At 42.3% G+C, this 20,216-nt stretch overlaps 2 protein-coding genes across 3 annotated transcripts in view; one reads left to right on the top strand and one right to left on the bottom strand.

Moving 5' to 3' along the window:
- Positions 1 to 5,140, top strand: part of Lonp2 (lon peptidase 2, peroxisomal) — a 78,025-nt gene extending 72,885 nt beyond the window's left edge. The window contains exons 13-15 of the mRNA XM_021169891.2: positions 1,897 to 2,104; positions 2,460 to 2,650; positions 4,751 to 5,140. Coding sequence (XP_021025550.1) covers positions 1,897 to 2,104; positions 2,460 to 2,650; positions 4,751 to 4,972 — 621 coding nt within the window. The 3' untranslated portion in view covers positions 4,973 to 5,140. The remainder of the gene's footprint in view (positions 1 to 1,896; positions 2,105 to 2,459; positions 2,651 to 4,750) is intronic.
- Positions 5,141 to 12,448: 7,308 nt separating this feature from the next.
- Positions 12,449 to 20,216, bottom strand: part of Siah1 (siah E3 ubiquitin protein ligase 1) — a 25,825-nt gene continuing 18,057 nt past the window's right edge. The window contains exons 1-2 of one of the 2 annotated variants that reach the window (XM_021169893.2): positions 16,904 to 17,877; positions 12,449 to 14,378 (exon numbers count right to left, since the gene is read on the bottom strand). In XM_021169893.2, the coding sequence (XP_021025552.1) occupies positions 13,528 to 14,378; positions 16,904 to 17,096 (1,044 nt within the window). In that variant the 5' untranslated portion in view covers positions 17,097 to 17,877 and the 3' untranslated portion in view covers positions 12,449 to 13,527. Of the gene's footprint in view, positions 14,379 to 16,903; positions 17,878 to 20,216 lie in introns of those variants that run through there. The other variant, XM_021169894.2, reaches the window with a different exon arrangement.

A 20,216-nucleotide genomic window follows, 5' to 3' on the forward strand; every position in this document is an offset into this window, starting at 1 on the left:
CTTTAAGCTTTTCCCCAGTCTACACATTAGCCTCGCTGGTGTGAGTGGGAAGTAACAAAGTAACTCTCGGGCTGGGGTTAGAGTTCAGTGGTACACTCCTTGCCTAAGGCACAAAGCCTTAGAAGAAGGTCAACTTGAGATACTTTTATTTTAATTTGATACAGAGTGAGTGAGAAAAACATTCTGAAAAGGTTTGTGTCTGTTTTGTGTGTGCACACAGGCACATACCACAGTATGCATGTGGAGGTCAGAGGGTGATTTCAGGAATCAGTTCTCTCTTTTCACCATATGGGCTCCTCTGTGGATCAAAGTTAGGTCATCAGGCTTGGCAGCAAGCACCTTTATTACCAGCTGGGCCATCTTTCTAGCCCTAAGAAAACCATCTAAAACTGGTGACTCCACAAATCAGTAATCGAAATGAGAAGTTAGTAAGTGCTGGTGGGTAACCAGGGCTTTGAAGTTGTTTAGTTGAGTCACCTTGTTTTTGAGGCAGCGTCCTTCTTGGTTTTGATACCACCCATCAGGCCAACTGATCTGCGAGCTTCTCTTCCTTTGCACACACACACATATACACCACTTGCTTGCACACTTGGTACCCATGGAGGCCAGAAGGAATGGGATTCCCCTAAAACTGGAGTTAACAGGCAGCTGGCTGGGCTACTTGGTGAGTACTAGTAGCTGACCCTGGATCTTCTACAAGAAGTGAGCTTGACTGCTAAGCCACTGCTCCAGCCCCTTGCCTGGTTTCTTGAAGCAACATCGTTAATAGTTCTGAGGATTCAACTGTAACAATGTGATTAACAGCTAATAAAAGTGTAACAAATGGCTTATTATGTTAAACATGACTTCACATTTCTGAAGATTATTCTTTAGGGTTAGTCCATCCAGCTCTGGAAAGAAGCCATGTAATGAAAAGAAGAAGAAAATTGACTCAATATTAATTTTTTAAATTGTGAACACTCTCATCTATTTGTGTTGTTTTTAAACAGCACTGACCTACATATTAATCTTTTCTTTTTCAAATATAGAACAGAGCAGGTGCCAGTGCTAGAGGGAAGTGTGTGGTGTGAGCTGGGCTGATGCTGAAAGCTAGGTAAACTGCCATCTACCTGTGAAATTAAAGGTCAAAGTGAACTCTTAAAGTTGGCCACCTACCCAGTGGCTTTACTGATGTCATGGTTTCCACTGCACACAGCTGCTAGAGCAACCCAGCTCGCTCCCAGGAAGCGGCCAGTCTTTGCTCTTCCATAGTGAAGCCAGGCACCTGACAGCAGAGAAGTTGCACATTGGGTTGTCCTTGGTGGCACACTGTGCTTATTCTCTGGAGATATGGGGGTGCAGTCAAAGTTAGCATTGCTGTCTTCCAACGGTTAATCTGTATCTTCATACCTAGGGTGTATTAACCAGTAGTTTATTAACTAGACTCATAGTCCCAGCTAAGCAGCTTGTTCCTCTTAAACTGGCATCCAGGTAGCACTGCCCTGAGTCTAGGATATCACCAAGGAGTGGCGACAGAAAGCCTGTGAGAGCTATCACTTGTCAGATAAATGTTAGTGAGAAGATGGTTGCTCCCTGAAGCTCACATACTAAAAAGCCAGCCAGGCTTTGGATGTGTAGAGATACACAGCCCACTGAAGATACCCTGAAAATCAAGGCATATGTACCTAGACCCAACTGCTCTTGGAGGTCAGTTCCTCACCCATGTGTAGAGCTATATACATCTGGTGAATGCTAAATAAGAACATCCAGATAGTGAGACATGTGACTCAAAATAATGTCAGGTAATAAGCTGTCAGAAGTTAGTGCCTAAGTTTGCAGTCTTACAAGACGGTGTGATTAAAGTGCTCTGGAAACAATTTCTGCATGTTGGCATAACTAATATTCTCATCTTTCAAGGTATCTGAGCGTTTGAGTCAACCTGGAGTGGCAATAGGGTTAGCATGGACTCCCTTGGGTGGCAAAATCATGTTTGTGGAAGCAAGCAGAATGGATGGTGAAGGCCAACTAACACTGACCGGCCAGCTCGGGGACGTCATGAAGGAGTCTGCCCATCTCGCCATTAGCTGGCTTCGAAGCAATGCAAAGAAATACCACCTGACTAATGGTACATGGCCTAACTGCAGTGGGACACAGCTGGGAAGGAGGGCCCTGGACCGTAATCCAGGAAGTATCTAACTAACTCTGAAACAAGGATGACACCATTCACTAAAGTCCAGGGTTGTGATCTCGTTAGACTATCTGGCTGAGTCCCTGAACTAGATACAAAAACAAGCCTTTAAATCACACTTAAAAGAGAAGGAATCTTACCGTCCAGACCTCACTCAAAGTACACTATCCATTAATATCTTTAAGCATCCATTTATACAAAGCATTCATTTTTGTGTTTGATTTTATTCAGAGAAAAAAACTGGACTTAATTTTTCTATATTAAAATCCTTTCTTTTTCCCCCTTTTTAAAGCTTTTGGAAGTTTTGATCTTCTTGACAACACAGACATCCATCTGCACTTCCCAGCTGGAGCTGTCACAAAAGATGGACCATCTGCTGGTGTTACCATAGTAACTTGTCTCGCCTCACTTTTCAGTGGGCGGCTTGTGCGCTCAGATGTAGCCATGACTGGGGAAATTACGCTGAGAGGGCTTGTTCTTCCAGTAAGTATAGAAAACAGATCATGTACTTGTAATATTTATTTAAATTAGTAATTTTAAATTTACATGAATAGTAGCTTTCTGTAAAAACTTTGGTTAAAAATTTTAAACATTAAAATTTTAATACCTGTAACTAACTTATAAACTTTTGGTCAAGTAAAGAACACCTGACCATCTCCCAAGTTTCCCTGTGATCTAGAGATATTTAAGGGGAAAGAAATATCAGTGTGGTTATAGGAAAATCAGCGGTTCATCAGAATGCCTGCAGTCTCTCTCTCTTCTTAGCAGTGAAGTGTGCTGCGTGTACCGTTGGCTTTCAAGCTCATTCCATGCTTTTTCAAGTTCCTTTGAGACATCCTAGCACCTTGTAGGAATCTTAAGAGTACCATAATTGGCAAGATTTATAGCAAAACAATTTCAAAAATCCTGCCTGGATCTGTAGGTTCCTGGGCTCCAGTGCATATCCTGACCTGCATGCAAATGCTGTGGGAATACCCAGGACTTAGGGCTTTCTGTGACTAGGTACCAGGACTTGTCTGACAGGACAAAGTGTTGACAGCCATAGCAAGACAAGGAAGAGGAGGAGGTGCAGCAGCAGCAGCAAATAGTCTTTTCCCTGCTAAAGTCCTTACACAGATGAGAGTAGGTTATAGACTCACTAAAGGGGCCAGGCACTTGCAAAATCCAGCAACACAGGAAGATTGAAGCAGTGTGGGCAACCTGGTGAGACCTTGCCTCAAAGTAAAAAAAGAGCCAGAAATATGGTTCGGTAGCAGAGGACTTGCTTGTTATTAGTCTTTCATGTAAGACTTAGTTCACCACTAAAATTATTGTACTCCAATATTTTCATTCAACCATGCAAGGACCATGAAGAAAAAAATAGAATTTTTAAAAAATACTTGCTAAGGCTAAAAAAAGGGGAACATTTTAGATTTTTGTTTAGAATTGGTTAAAAAAATGACTAAAATATATGTGATCTCTGTGTGTGTATATATGTATATCATCTTACATGCAGCATACAGTCTAGCCAATTAGGCTAGAGTAAGTGTTGAAGTGCTGAGCCTGTAGGCAGCCTTCTTGTGGCTCAGGGTCTAACTGCATGCAGGCCACAGTCTCCTGGGTAACTGAGGAGGAGGAGGAGGACCTGCTGCATGATGCAGAGGAGGCCCAAGTCGTCTTCACCCTGGGGTTTTCCCCAGGCTGTGTAGGGCAAGTGATCCACGATAACAATCCAGGCAGAAGCTCTCTGTTTATACCTTATCATTGAACTGCACATAGCATCACTTCCAGCATAGTGTGCTCCACACAGACAAGTCACAAGGCCAGGCTCACACTGCGGAAGAGAATTTAGACTCCATCTTTTGTGAAGGAATCATTATGGGCATAGATTTTAGGGTTTTGTTTTTATTATTTATTTATTTTTAGCCACAAGAGGGGTGAGGACTAGTGGCATGTGCCTTTAATCACAGCACTGGGGGCAGGGAACAGAGAAAGACAGATCTCTAGGAGTTCAAGGCCAAGCCAATCTATAATGATTGTGTCACAAAACAAAAACAAATACCTTACAGGAGTTTTGTTTGGAGTTTTCTCATTTTTAGGTGGCACAAAAGCCTTGCTTTGTGGTAATGAAGACAATAGTCCTGTGACACTGAGCTTCCTGTGTAAGAGCAGTTCTGTTTTGTTAACTTAAAAATCTTTATTTTGTAAAAACGAAAATGGTATGTATTGAGATAGCATGATGTTCAATGCATGTACACATTGCATAACATTTAAGTCAGCATGTATATTTCCTCCATTTGTCATTTCTTTATGGTAAAATCTTCAAACTTCTTTCTTGTAGCTAGGAATAGTAGAACCAAACACAACAACCTAAACACAAGGCTGCAAACGACAATTAAAAAATATCGAGAGCCATCAAGGTTACAGGTTTTCTCTCCTTAAAAGTTTTTAATATAGGTTACCATTAAGCTCCTCAGTGGCCTCCCAGCTCATACTATCACAAGGTGGGAGGTGGGCTGATGTCTAAGTCAGTGATGGTTCAGTAAAAGGTAGGTGCTCGGCGGTGAACAGAAACCTTGAGAGTTGTCTTCTTTTGCCTGGCAGGTGGGTGGAATTAAAGACAAAGTCCTAGCAGCACACCGAGCAGGACTGAAGCAGATCATAATCCCGCAGAGGAACGAAAAGGACCTTGAAGAGATCCCAAGCAACGTCAGACAGGATCTAAGTTTTGTTACAGCAAGCTGCCTGGATGAAGTTCTAAATGCAGCTTTTGATGGTGGCTTTCCTGTCAAGACCAGACCTGGTCTCATTGACAGCAAACTATAGGCCCGAACATTAGCTGAATTTAATTACGAGGCAAGGCTGGTTTGAGGCACCAAATGATTAAGCAAAATCTCCCTAATCTGTGGATATAATCAAGATAGCAATGAGTCTGTTTAAGTAGTTGTTGTTTATTACAGAAATGTTGGCTTAATAAAGTAATTTAACCTACAATTCTGGTCTCCAGTGGGTTTGGTATCCCTGGGAAAGACAGAGGTATTCTGTGGTCCTAGAACAAAGAACTTTTTAGAAATGTCAACCCTTAGGCCCACTATAAACCTGAATCCGACTCCAGTATAAAGTGGAGATCCAGGAACCCCTCTCACCAGTGTGCCTGGTGTGCCTGTAACTGAGTGAGCTAGGTATGGCACAGGCACACGAGGAGAGAAGCAGAGGCAGGTGGTTCTCTTGATTAAGGCCAGCCTAGTCTATACAAAGCAAGTTCCAGGACTACATAGAGAAATGCTGTGTTAAACAAAAACCAGCTGGCATACACTCTTAGCTATGGAGACTTACATGTAGATTTTATCTGATCCTGGAACCAATCACTTGGAAGGGAAACTAGCGAAAACAAAACTCTAGGCAACTATCCTTGTGTTTGTGTTAAAGGGGTCTAGGATGAGACTGACTGCACATGAGAATACAGGTCTTAGGCTAAGGGAAGCAGCAATGAGAACATTAATTATATGGGGCAGGGGCATGTGCTGGCAGTCATTACAGCATCACAAGAGCTTTGGGTGCCTGTAATCTCAAAGTACAGCTCCCCTCCCCCCACAAAAGCTGTATGTTCTAGGAAGGCCCCTAAACTCAGAATCCTCCTTCCTGCTCCCCCTTCTACTTATGCCAAATTCCAAGCATGTCAACTTCCCATGCCTGTCCTGTGACCATAGGATGATGTGTCCAAGGTACCATAAGATGAAGGCAGCCTCTTATGCTTACTAGTTTTCTGAACCCAGTTTCTAACATGTCCATGTGTGAAATAATAGTTTAGTTTAGTAGTTAAGCCGGGCTTGGTGGCGCACGTCTTTAATCCCAGCACTCGGGAGGCAGAGGCAGGTGGATTTCTGAGTTCGAGGCCAGCCTGGTCTACAAAGAGTGAGTATAGCCAGGGCTATACAGAGAAACCCTGTCTCGAAAAAACAAAACAAAACAAAACAAAAAATTTAGTAGTATTGCTGATTCAACAAGAATCCAACATAAATGCAATTTTAATTCTAGAGTCAGAACCTTACATTACAAAACCTAAGAGATAATATAAAAATATTTTTGACACTTCCTGGATGAGAATGGGTTCTGCAAGTAACCTGAACTCCTGTCAGGCCTGCTAATAAAACCTCTGGAGGAAATGTCAGATCCAAGACACTGGGGCACTGGAAAGGTGGGTCTAGACAGACATTCACAACCCTTAGTGAGGTAACCACCTCAGTAATGCTGCCGTTCAGGGGAGTGAAACAGGGAGGGAAGAAACAATTGACAGCCTCCAGCCAGGAGTCTCCACACCCAGCTCTGCCTCCTCCCTGCCTGAGGTGGCAACAAAGAACACCTGTTAAGGCTTGGGGTTCTTTGGGTCCTAGACATCAGCACTGGCCTTCTAAATACTTAGGAAATGTCACAGGACGTCTTCTGTGCTGTCATACGTCAGTCTTTGTGTCTTGCTTTTCTTTGGGTGTATGCACATATGAATACCCGCACAGACCAGGAGCGGGAGGCATCCCCTGGAGCTGGAGTTACAAGTGCTTCTGAGCTGCCTGGTTTGGGAACTGAGAACTGAATTTGGGTCTTCAGCAAGAACAGCAAGCACTCATTTGGTGAGCCATCTCTCCAGCCCATCTTTTGTTTCTAAAGGTGCCCATTTGAGGTTTGCCAGTAAGATTTTTGTTTTTCTAACACTGTTTTTGGTTTATTAGGAAGGAGTTTTTGAATGGAGAAAATGTCCAAAGATTTACCACTTACAAGTATCTAATTCAGGGACATCTGTGACATTCATTATTCCCACTGTCCACAACTTTTTCAGCACAATCAAAAAAAAAACTAAACTCATTCCCTCATTCCAGACCTGGCAACCACTCTTGACTCTCCTAAGTGCTGTAGAGAGTGACAGCATGTTTCCTCAGGTCTCACATCTCACCAAGTGTCACGTTTATCCCAATACCATGTATCAAATTTGCCTTTTATGGTTGAACATCCACTATATACATATGGCACATTTTGTTTATCCATTCATCTTTTGTTTTGTGACTGTTGGTTATAAACAGGAATGTACAAATCCCCGCTTTTCTAATTATTTTGGGATGTGTGCCCAGTAGAACTTCTCTGGTGGTGCTGTGATCAGAATGGCCTGACATATGTGTTCCACACTCAATAGGAAAGGGCCCAAGAAAACTAGCTAGCTACTCTGCCTGTGTACTCCTCCACCAGGAGGCTAGCACTGAGGCGCCATCTTGGAAGCAGGAGCACATGGACCTCACCATTCAACTTACCAACAGATTAACCTGGGACTTCTGCCTCCAGATCAAACACCAAACAAATGATATACAATAATTCTGTCCAACTTTCTGAGGTGTGTCTGTATGTGTGTGTGTGTTTGTGTAGGATTGTACTTGGGATTAAATAGAGCCTTGAATATGCTGAGTATTCACATCTCAATCCCAGCTACAGCCCCATTTGGCATTCTCACATGCACAGAAATGTTCAGGTATCAAAGCTGTGTACCTTGCTTATCAACTTTATAGGTTAGTTTCAATTGGTTCTGCCCATTTATTATTCCTCTAGACTTTTCTACAAACTACAGAGACTCTGAATTCCTGAGTCACATAATATGTTATATGCAAAATTTAGGGGCAAATGCCTTTTTATTTGTTCCTAAAATATATCATACCAATTAGTGTCTAGAGATAAAGTTATGGATATACTAGATTATGATAAATTATGAATGATATAAAATGTACATGAATCTAAACAACAGGCCAGTGTATGTACTAAAATATGATTTTTCTTTCCTCTTCCCTGAGAGCAACTAAAATTTGCATTCTAGACTAGAAGTATAGCTCAGTAGGATACTTGCTTAACACTGGGGAGGTCACAACTTCAATCTCTAAAACACAAAGCCACTCTGTATCGTGGTCATACCACACACCCTCTTCATACCTGGGGACACAAAGAATTTCATTTGCAGTGCCAACTCCCAACAGTGTAGCCACTTGAGCTACGGTACATTCTGATTCTCACCTAGGCACAGTGGTTAGTGATGTCTACCATTAATTTCCAATACTTTTCATTGCTGTGACAGAATACCTGAGAAAAAAAGACTTCTTTGGGCTTGTAGTTTCAGGATCCCACACAAAGCTGCACTGTGGCCATGGGCTTGGGCTGAAGCAGAACACTAGTGGAAAGGGAGGGCATGCCAGAGTAAAGTTGTTCACCTCCTCACAGCAGCAAAGGCAGAGGAGCCAGTGAGGAAGATGCAGACAAGACAAAGCCTTCCAAAATGCATCCCCCAGCAATGTAACTTCCTCCAACTAGCCCTCCCCCAACACACATCCACTGGTAAAGACTGAATCAGTGGCGTTCATCAGTCATCCACTTTTCAGTACTACTATTGGAGGCCGAGACTTTGACACCAGGCATTGTGGAGGATGCTTCATGACCAGACACATCATCCCCTCCACCAAAACCAACTCAAGTCAGGCTGATGAGGGCAAAAGCATTTTCTATCTCCTCCTATAAAACACTTCCATGAGTTAAACTACTAGTAAGTCATACAAGTGTCAATTCTGACAATTCTTCCAATGTAAAGTTCAGCTGGGATTACTGACTAGTTTTGTTTATTGAGAAACTACTGTGTGAGCCCTTTCCCATGAGAGCACCTGGAAGCTCCTTAGACAAGAAAGGCAGAGTCAGTCTCCAATTTGATGATCAAGGTTCAACACTAACGCTCATTTCTTTGCTGTAGTAAAATGTACTGTGCCTTACAATGAAAATTATTCTTTATTAAAAAACAAAACACACACAACAAAAGACAAAACAGATGAGCTGGTCACGGTTCTAATCCCTACCAATCTCTGTGAGTCCAAGTTCTTACTTAGCAAGTTCCAAGCCAGCCAGTACTGCAAGGCTGCACTACCAAGACTGTGGCTTGATTTAAAAAAAAAAAAAGATTTTTAATTTTAGGGGGAAAAGGTCAATAAGACTTCACTTGATATACTATAATGTTCAGTATAAAAGCTAAATACTGTCTGAGTGAAGCCAGCCTGATAAATGTCTCTTTTGGTAAATGATAGAACTAGCTTAACCGGGCAAGTAGGACACTGAGAACGCCTTGTGTTTTGCACACATACCCACCGTGGAACACTGCTTAGTTTTACAGGCTTACAGGCTTCTATGACACTATGCATAACTTCTCTTTTGGGGCAGGGTCTTCCTGAGCCGCCCAGGCAGGCTTCTTAACTGCCTCTGCAGTGGAATATTATGGTCCTCCTACAGTCTCCCACGTGCTGGTTTGGGTTACCGTTTTTTAGGATAATGTATTCAAATAGTGACAGCCCCTGTAAGGAATAAACCCTCTCCTCACTCTGCCCTTCTGATCCGACCCTTATCCATCTACATCACTAACTGACCCCAGGTGTGCTTAGTGTGATCCAATGTTGGGTTGGGCATGGGTGGTTTTTGTTTTTTTGATAATTTTCAACAATTAGCTTTCATTTTTTATGGGTCTAAGTGTTTTATCTGCAAGTATATTTATGTACCATGTGCATGCCTAGTGCCCTCTGGAGGCCAGAAAGCATCAGATCTCCTGGAACTGGACTTTGAAATGATGAGGCACCACATGGGTGTTAGAAACTGAACCCAGGTCCTTTGAAGAGCAGCCAGTGCTCTCAGCCAGAATTCTCTCTCCAGCCCACTTTTTGATCTTAAATCTGGATTACTTACCAGAATTCCCTCTCAGGAATCTGAGTAAAAATTCTACATTTTATTTATTTATCATTGCAGATGTTGCTGAGTTTAAAGAGCTCTAGAATTCTTTGAGGACAGGAAATGAGGAATGACTGTTACTTTTTCTGAACTAAACTCATCTAAGTGTACACTTCATAAATGTGAGCCTTTATATACACAGTTATATACACAGTTTTTAAACATTAAAGCAAAGGGAAACTCCCACGGCCACTGACACACACTAAAGTGGCCCAGGACTCAATTCAACATGACAAATTCAAGATTAAGAGCCGAGGCTGCAGCATGGGAGGCCCTCGCTGGATCCTGAGCAACACACACAGGATTAAAAGCAAAAGAACCAAGTCAAGAGGGGGCCCGTGTACCTACCATAGAGCTCCTCAGACACCCACAGAGTCAAGGGCACCGACAGAAACCACCCACTCGTAAGTAAGAGTTAACTGTTACATGCCAAATCTCAAAGGAACAAATAATGTTGCTATGTTCCTCTTCTGTAGGGGTCAAGAATATAAGACTTAAATTTAAATTTAATAGCTAATAAATGTTAACATGTCAACCTTACCTGCTGGTAAATACACCTAAAATATGCCTTTACTTGATAAAACTAGCAAAGCCAGAGGGTAAACAAAATCCTTCATACTGCTGGGTCCTGCTGAAGCCTCTCCAGAAAGCAACAATGAAAATACTAAGACTTAAAATATTAATGCCCAAAACATACTGATAGATGATACTAAGAATATATAGGCTAATTTATATGTAGCAAAAATAAAAAATCTTGATGGATCAAACAAAATCTTGGCTAAAAATACAGTGACTGGTCAAGTTACCAAAATGTTTCTGCTAGGAATTCAGCTCAGTGGAATGCTTGTTCACAGGGCATAATGAGGCCCTAGGTTCAAGCCCAAAATAAATAGGAGGGAGGGAGGGAGGGAGGGAGGGAGGCAAGCCAGCCAGCCCAAGTTTTAGTTTTGTCTTGTGTTTTGGTTTTTGGAGACAAGGTTTCTCTGTATAGCCCTGGCTGTCCTGGAACTCACTCTGTAGACCAGGCTGGCCTCAAACTCAAGAAATCCACCTGCCTCTGCCTCCCAAGTGCTGGGATTAAAGGCGTGTGCCAGCCCATGTTATGTTTCCATTTTTGAAACAAAAGCTTACCATGTAGAGCAGGGTGATCTCAAACTCCTAAGTCTGATGCCTTAGCCACCAAGCTCTAGACTACAGGCGTGAACCATGACCAACCTTTCTCAAGACTTATCAAAATGGTAATTTCTGGCGTGGTCATGTGGTAAGGGTTATATAACCAACCAACACTTTGAAAATAAATGTGTACAAGAACAAGTACATACATTAACTGTAAAATTAACTGTAAAGTACATTATGTGTAAAATTAATTAAGTTCACAGTGAAGAATATATGAATCTCCACTGAATACATCATTTTGAGATTTTAAAGTCTAGGCAAAATACAGTGAAAGCACAAAATGACATTCCCCTAAAGACACTGAGTTGCTTTTCATCCAAGCATTGTGGCACTCATCTGTCCTCATAGCACCTGGGGAACTGAGATGAGATGATGTAGGATTCAGGGCCAACCAGGGCTTGTTTACTCTCTCTCTCTCTTTCTCTCTCTCTCTCTCTCTCTCTCTCTCTCTCTCGCACACACACACACACACACACACACACAGCTTTTCTAAACAGTCATACAAGTAAACATCTGGTTGTAATCCGTAGCTGAACTCTACCTTTTACCCCAACTATAACTACATAAGTTCAGGACAACCAACTCAATATAAGGCTTACCTGTTCTGAAAATGGCTAAGAGAACCAAACTCCATGATCTAGAATTGGAATTAGGATAAAGGAGAAACCCAAATTAATTCTCAGTGAGTTTCTAAGCTTTGGGTACTCACCAATGACCAGATTTCTGCTGTGATCATGAATGTACCTAGGGACATGACACTAAAGGCAAAATCCAGGACCCCACATTGGTTGGATGCTAATGACCTGTGAAGCAGTGTTTCAGGTTAAATACTTGTTCTTCATCTAACCCTACACATACTCACTATGATTTAATGATTTAACTCCATTTATTACATTAGGAAACTGGGCCCAAGGTCATACAGCTGGTTAAGATGGGTAGAGGTAAACTAGTACGTAGAAACTTGAAAATCAGACTGCAGAGTCAATACTCCACAACTGGAACTAGGAAATGATAAAACAACTCACTTTTCTTTACAAAGGAAGAGTGATCAGCGTTAATTAGTCATATTCCTAATGTCCTTGTGGGAATGAAAATGAGAGATGTCCAGTCTTTTTTGTGATTCAGAATAAAACACACTTCAAACAGTAGCATACAATCTTCTGCTCTAAATACACTCTGGGCCAGGAAAATGCCTTTGGACTTTATCAGACTTACGGGTTGGGGATACGCTCATGGGTAGAGCATTTGCAAGTGCTCGGCCCTACATGCAGTCCTCAGCTCCAGGGAAACAAAAAACAAAACAAAACAAAAAACCTAAAGCTAAAGTAAACACATTAAATTTTTTTTTTAATTTGCCAGATAATCTTTTAATGAGAATTATAAAAGACCAAAAACATTTTTTGCAAACTGCCTTTTTTAAAAAACAAATGATTTACTTTAATTACAAATACTGTGTATGATGCTGCACTCTTTTGCAAAACCAATAAATACAAGAACCAATTCAAACATGTGATTTGCCCAAGACATATGAAGAGAGGAAAAGCCTGATTTTTTTTAATTTATAGAAATCAGAGTTTACTCCCTAAGCTAACCTTTCAAAGAGTTAGCCTGACCTGACAGTGTGACTCCCGTAGGACAGTAACCTAGAGAGACAAAAGCATCCTGCACTCCCTTCAGCCTTGACAGCTGCTCTGCTACCTTGCCTTTCTGGAATTCCTATTTTCACAAAAGGGCTAAATTAAAAATATTTCTAATAAATTGATTGAAGGAAAAGAAAGTATGTACTGAACACAAACTTTTGACATTAAGCAATTATGAATATCAAAGACACTAACTTAAAAGGTACAAAAGTGAGAAAAACCTGAATTACAGAAAAGAAAGTCAAAATTTATTTAATGAAAAACTAGAATAAAAATTAGCAAATACACACATCAAAAAACAAAAACAAAACAAAAAAACAAAAACAAACCCACAGCAGCACTATGTGTTGACTCACAAGGGGAAAACAGTGGTCCATGACCACGCAGATGGCTTGTCAGTTAAAGGAAAACCAACCACACACGTGCACGCATGCGTGCACAGACACACACCCCCGAAAAATTGTCAACAATACAATCAATCTACAACAAACACAAAGTTCAGAAATATTTTACAATGTTTCCTTTCTTAATACAAAAGATGCCCATCTTGGGTATATATATTTTTTTCAGTGGTTTACTGTTGAATTATTTTTAAATATATTAGTGTTACTACATGCAACTGTTTCCTGTATTAACAGCTTTTCTTTTTATTTACCTTCATGTCTAGCTTCTACCTACCAGGAAAGTTTTAGGTTGGCAAGCAGATGGGTGCCTTATTCTCTGTGAAGTCAAATGCAAATTTTAAACACTGGCCAGAAATATTTGATTGCCGTTTCAACACATGGAAATAGTTACATTGATGCCTAAATTGCCATTTTCTGCAAAAAGCTGTGCAATGCTGGTGTCAAACACTAGGCAGTCACTATTCATAATGGCTGTTGCAATTCCCTCATGAATAGATCGAGGAGTCGCTTCCCAAGTCAATCGCCGCCTATGACCATTTAGCTCAAGTCGATATGCAAAATTTTCAGCTTGCTTGCGTGTTCCTATCAGTTGTACAATTGCAAAGAACTGCTGATGACCATCATATTTTTCTTGTTTCTCCAAGACTAACATGAAATGAAAGCCAAAACAAGACTGCATCATCACCCAGTCAACAGCACCAGGAAGGTTAATGTCTGTAGCAAGGAAAACTATGTCTTCTCCTTGCAGGGTGGTAATGGACTTGTGCTGATGCATCAGGTGGGGCATGACGGCATCCAAGGAGCCTTGCCACTTACAGGAAGCACCGGGGCAGGGGCAGGAGTAAGGCCTGAACTCACAGAGCTCCTCGTGCTCTGCCTTTTCGGTGTGTGGCAGAGTTATTTCACATCCAGAAGAGGCATATTTACAAGGGAAGAGTACTGAGTTGGCCACTTTCTCCATAGCCAAGTTGCGAATGGATCCCAATGGGCCCCGGCAGGTGGGACAACATGTAAGTTTGGGGCGACAGTTGCTACAAACAAGATGGCCACTCTGACACTGAAGAATAGGTGGCAACACATAGTCAAAGCAGACAGGACACTCAAAAAGACTCGCCAAGTCATTGTTGGATGCAGTTGTGCCGGTCAAGGCAGGTACCCTCTGGGATGGTGGACACTTTGAGGTGCCAGTGGGTAATGCTGTAGCAGTCTGACGGCTCATCTCTGTAAAGAAAAACAAGAAAATAAAAGAAGCAGGAGAAAAGGTTACAAATATAACACATTTATAAATATGTATGTATACATGTCATAAATACTTGTAAAACATATCACAAAATGTATCATAAATAAAAGAATAAAGTTAAATATAGGGATTTTTTTTGGTTTTAAAACCACATACAAATAAAATAAAAATTACAAGCTAAAGGTTAAATTTTTTTTGGAGTTATATAATGAGTAAACCATATTCCCAACATGTTCTATAGCATGTTTAAAATACCTTTCTGTTCTTAAAAGCACTGGAAATGGGTGGACTACACAGAATGGAATATGAACCACACCAGGCATTGTGGCCACGCGTTTAACCCCTGCACTCCAGACACACAAATAGGTGGGAATCGGGAAGTTTGAGGTCAGCCTGGTCTGAATACACAGTTTCAGACCAGGCAGGACTACATAGTAAGACCCAGTTTCAAAAAAAGATCCTAAACAATAAAGAACTACAAAACAGTATTAAGAACTTAAATACAGCTGGGCAGGGTCGCATGCACCTTTAACTCCCAACATTTGGGAGGCAGAAGCAAATGGATTTCTGAGTTTGAGGCCGGACTGACAGGACTAGTCCCACAAAATAAATAAATAAATAAATAAATAAATAAATAAATAAATAAATAAATACAGGGCTGAAGGCTGGAGAGGTGGCCTAGCGTTTAAAACACTGGTTGTTCTTCCAAGGACCAGGGTTCAAATCCTAGCACCCAAATGGCAGCTCATTAGAGGAATCCAGGTCACTCAAACATATGAAGAGCAGATATACATTCAGGCAAAGCACCCATACACATAAAATGAAAACAAGTATTTTTTAAAAGAAGAAAACCTTAAATACAATATAAAATGTATTTGGTCTCTCTCCACCTCCATCTATTTCTTCTCAAGTCTGAGTTTACTCATAGCTTCAGGACCCATTGCTTTAGTCCTATGTAGTTGATATGCCAAAGACCATCAGAGCCAGTTCAATTCCTCCCAGCAGTGACTAGCACTGTTAGTAGAAGTGTGGTGTGGGAATGGGCGCAGACATCATCATAGGGAAAGGAATTGCTGCCATCCTGTTATCTACCTGCAGCTATCTATCTAGTCCTTTTCTTCAAGTCAGCTAGGTATCATTTTTGTCTCCCATCAGTCAGTGCCCCCATCTCAAGGTTAAAGGAATAAGAAGTGGAGAACACCACAGACCACCAAACGCTGGGTAGGGATGAGCAGAGAACTCCCTGAGCCCATGGGTTCCCTCGTGTGGCTGCAGCTTTCACTCTAAGTACCCACAGGACTTCTGAGTCATCTGGACAAAGGACCAGATAGTGAGGGCCAAGCACAATACGCTCCTTTCCCTGGGACTCTGCCTCTGTGGGATACAGCAGGTCATAATGTGTCTCAGAAATTGACAAAAGATCAATCGGTGTCCTAACAGTGCACTCCCTGAGACGACACTAAATATAGCATTTCTTGCCAGTTATAATCATTCTGCTGCAAAGGTTTTACCATTTCAAAAGCAGTGGTTACAAATGTAGCCAAGTCAATATAACTGGAGTTCTAGACTGCAGCAGACAGTAGACACTGTCGATAAGGGAGCCAGGAGCAGCACTGCAAGTTTACATTTCTTCTCTTGTTACTAAAGCAATACTTTCAAGTTCAAAGGGCAAAAAGTACTAACAAATATTTAGCTTGCCTGTGGCCCTGGGTTTCCTCTCCAACACAGTGTAAAAAAAACCTCCCTCACAAGGCTCATGCCCATGGGATAAGAATAGAAAATTAATTAGCTCTCACCATCTGAAGCCCTGTGATCCAGGCATCCCGATAAAAAGAGCACTCTGTAATCTAGTTACCACCTGAGCAAATTCTTTATGCAGATGATTTATCCATTTTAGGTCACTTGTGAAACAATGGGTTTGGCATTACCAAAGTGGTCGGCTTCCCGCCTCCTCCACCGTGTTAAGTGTAGCTCACTCACTTAAAGGAACACAATAATTTGAAAAGTGATTTCTTCAAAAACAGCTGTGGTTACATCAAAGACCTCAGTTATATTTAAATACAATATAGCCAAGTTCATAAGAAAAACACTAGACCAGTGCCTAGATCTAGCAAAATATCTCTAGCACTTATCAGCACAAGTCCAGGTTCATGTTATAACATTTTTATTACCTTCCAAACACTGTAGAAAGCACACTAATTTCTACTGAGCATGAGCAACAAAATGTGGTCAGAGGCACAGAAAATTCCTATACCATTACCAAGAATGCAGCTCCATCTTGAGCCACAAGCCTCAACCTCGAAGCAGGACTACAGTAGAAACCAAGGACAAGTCTGCCGAAGTCGTGACACACCTGAAGCTTGCTTTAAATCGGGGTTGCTATAGCTCCACTGAACCCTCACTGCGGACCTCACAGAGCCAGACAAAGCGGTGCAGCCTAAACCAGAATCCACAGGTTCACACGGTCTGGTTTCTCTCTTAGAAACAGTTGTTTTTATGTTGGTACCTTTCCTCTTCCTGGTCCTGGTCCCAACCGTTGGCAAGCATGTGAGCAGGACTCCCTTCCAGGAATGCAGAAAGTGTGCAGGCTTCCAGGTCATGAGAATGGAGGCTTCAGGTTCCTGCAACCCCCAAGGCCAGCCTGCAGAAGCCCCTCCTGGGCTCTGGGCTCCTAAGCACAGAAGGCTGCTCGCTTCCATTCAGTCTTAAAAGTAGTTCAGCAGTGGCTTGTCCCCAGGAGACACAACACTTCCCATCAACTTTCCAAGCTGCGTGATCTTAAACCAGTGATCTCCACTAACTTAGCCAACAGAAGCCGGCCGGCGGCTCTGGCGTCCTGCAGCTTAGGCTTCAACACCTGGCAGGTGCTAGGGCAGAGCCAAGCGAGAGGGCGGGACTTCGCCTTAAGCCCCACCCTACAGCCCACCTGAGCTGCTCTGCCTGGCGCCACCAGCAACTTGAAGCCTGTACACTTGGTAGCAGTTGAGTCTAGTGGAATGTTTCCGGAGGTCACGATCTCAGTGCTTTCTTAAGGCTTCAGGGTAGGAAACAAACATACAGGGATGAAGGGAAGTACACAGCCAGGCAAGGTCTTTGTCCTGCGAATTCTCGTTTGCATAAAGTGAAAAGCATTCTCCCCAAACTCAATACTTCCAGGTCTCAACTACCATTTTCCTCAATTCTAACTCCGCTGCTTGTGGGCCAACCTACTTCAAACGCCCCCTTCCAATGCAGAGAATCGTAAGCACACTCAGAACAGGTAAAACTTTACTTCTACCTCCAAACTGAGATGGTACCCTCATCCCACTCTGGGAAAGCTTTCCTAACTGGCCTCATTAAACTAGAGTAGCTTGCCTTGTTTTTAAACAAACCTTATTACCCTTGCCCCATAAAGTCCTGTGCACCTCAGACTTGGACGGTGTCAGGGGAGCTTCAAAGGTTTAAGCTGGTCTTACATGATGCTTAGGACAACCTTCAACACAACCAAAACCTGGCGGGCAGTGAGGGCTCCAATAAAATGGGTTTTACCCACTTTCAGCAACTTCAACCCCATCATCCAGTTGCCCACCTTTTTCGTGTTCACTCATTTTCATCTTACTTTAATACTAGATTACACTGAACATCTCTAAGAACAGAAGTGCAACCCGGACTTTCTCAATTGTTCATCTCAAGCCCATTTTGGCAAAAAGCTAAACAGAAAAAAATAGTATTAACACCTTTTAATTTTGTCTTAATATTTTCAGAGTATGTAGCCACTGCTAGGTTTTTTGTTTGGGGGTGTTTTATCACTCACTGATCCCAGACTGCCACTGAACTCTGAGAGCCTGAAGATGACCTAAACTTCTGCTCTTCCAGTGTTCACCATCTCCCAGCAAATACTGAGATTGCTCACCATACCTAGTTTTATGTGGTGCCATGCCTTTTGAAAAACTAAGCAAGCACTAGATATAATCCAAGTGAGCTATCTCTCCAGCTTATATACATTTGTTAATGTGTATGTTTGCCTGACCCTAAAATCCTCTAGCCCAGAGGCTTGGCTGCCCTTCTCCTAGTTCCCCTTCCCTATTTAATCCAGCTTTTTTGATTACCAGGTCCGGTTATTTGTTTGTTTATTTACCCTTTACTCTTCCAGCCCTCCCCTCTCCCCTCTCTGGCCTGGCTCAAGGCCATGTTCTCTCAGGACTCTCCCAGATGTCCCTGTCTCTGACTATGCTCTATCTCAGGTCTACAACAAACCTCCTCTGCCACACCTATGAGCAGTCATGTCCTTCCTTTTTTATTTTTTCCATTCATCTGGCAATGAAATCATGGGATTGGCATATATGAGCTTTCTTCCTAAGGACTCCTCCTCTTTGAACCAAGCTGCTATGAGTCTCCTAAGATATGTCTGGATCATTTGTTCCTGCTGGCTTCTGCCATCTGTCAGATCTGATCCCAAATTCTACAGCTACTTCTTCCTTCACACAGTCTAAGCATTCCTCTCTGTCTATGCCCGAATGTCTGTCTCTACAGCTCCAAGGGTCTTTCTTCTACACCCTCCCGAGGCACCACCTGGGCACTCAACCTCACTCTCAGCTCTGACCTGCCACACTCATGTCCAGGTCTCACTACCAGGACATTTACTGTCTCCCTTTTCCCCTGCTCTGCTGGATCTCTCTCTACTGGATAAGTGTTACCCCAAGCTTCCAGCTTTATCTACTATTACTACAAATGCCACTTTTGTGCCAGGAGCTCCTCTGGCCCTACATGGGCCCCAGTCATGTGGGAAGGGACACCTTTCCTCTGTGATTTGGAAATTTTTTCTCTCTGCCATGTTTGCCATTCAGTTTGGGTTCACCCTGGATAGAAATTCTTGTCACAAAGACACTTCATCCACCTCAGCTCAGTTAGCTTTCTCTTGCCTCCCCCTAGGAACTGTAGGCCTACTAAGATATTTCTCTGCAGCTTCTGCTCCCAGCTGCCCCCTGAAGTTCCATCTCCCCTCTCAGCTGCCTACTCTACGTCTTCCTTAAGCCTGTTAGTAGGCTCTTCCCTTGGGCAGAACTCTAGTAGCTTCTCTAAACCCAAGCCCATCTGGGCCACTATGAGCTATCAGCTTTTGGAGCTTATAGAAAATCCCTCCAGTGGCTTGGGTTGTTGTTGTTGTTGTTGTTTTAGGGGTGGGGGTGCCCTCTCTGCCTCCTTCTCAAACTATAAACAGCTTGACCTCAGTACAGATCAATGGAAAAAATTGCCATACTTGATTTCCAACTGCCACGGCACAAATAAATAATCCCCTACCTTCTTCCACTCCCCACTCTTAGGCATCTTCCATCTCTCAATGCCTCTGCTACAACTTACTATGTATGTGATCCAACTCTGGTTTAGAATACACTGTATACGTGACTTAGATTCAATTTGTTGTTTTCAAAACAGGGTCTCTCTGCATAGCACTGGCTATCCTGAAACTCACAGAGATTCCCCTACTTTTAAAGGTGTGTGCTACCACTGCCTAGCTGGATTCAACTCTTGTTTTAAAAAATAGATCTTTAAATAAATAAATAAATCTTGGGCTGGAGAGATGGTTCAGAGGTTAAGAGCATTGACTGCTCTTCCACAGGTCCTGAGTTCAATTCCCAGCAACCACATGGTGGCTCACAACCATCTGTAATGGATTTGGTGCCCTCTTCTGGTGTGTCTGAAGACAGTTACAGTGCACCCATAAATACAATAAACAATTTTTTTTTTTTTTTTTTAATTTATTTTGGTTTTTCGAGACAGGGTTTCTCTGTATAGCTCTGGCTGTCCTGGGACTCACTTTGTAGACCAGGCTGGCCTCG

This window comes from Mus caroli, chromosome 8, assembly GCF_900094665.2.
Source record: "Mus caroli chromosome 8, CAROLI_EIJ_v1.1, whole genome shotgun sequence".
NCBI classification, from domain to species: domain Eukaryota; kingdom Metazoa; phylum Chordata; class Mammalia; order Rodentia; family Muridae; genus Mus; species Mus caroli.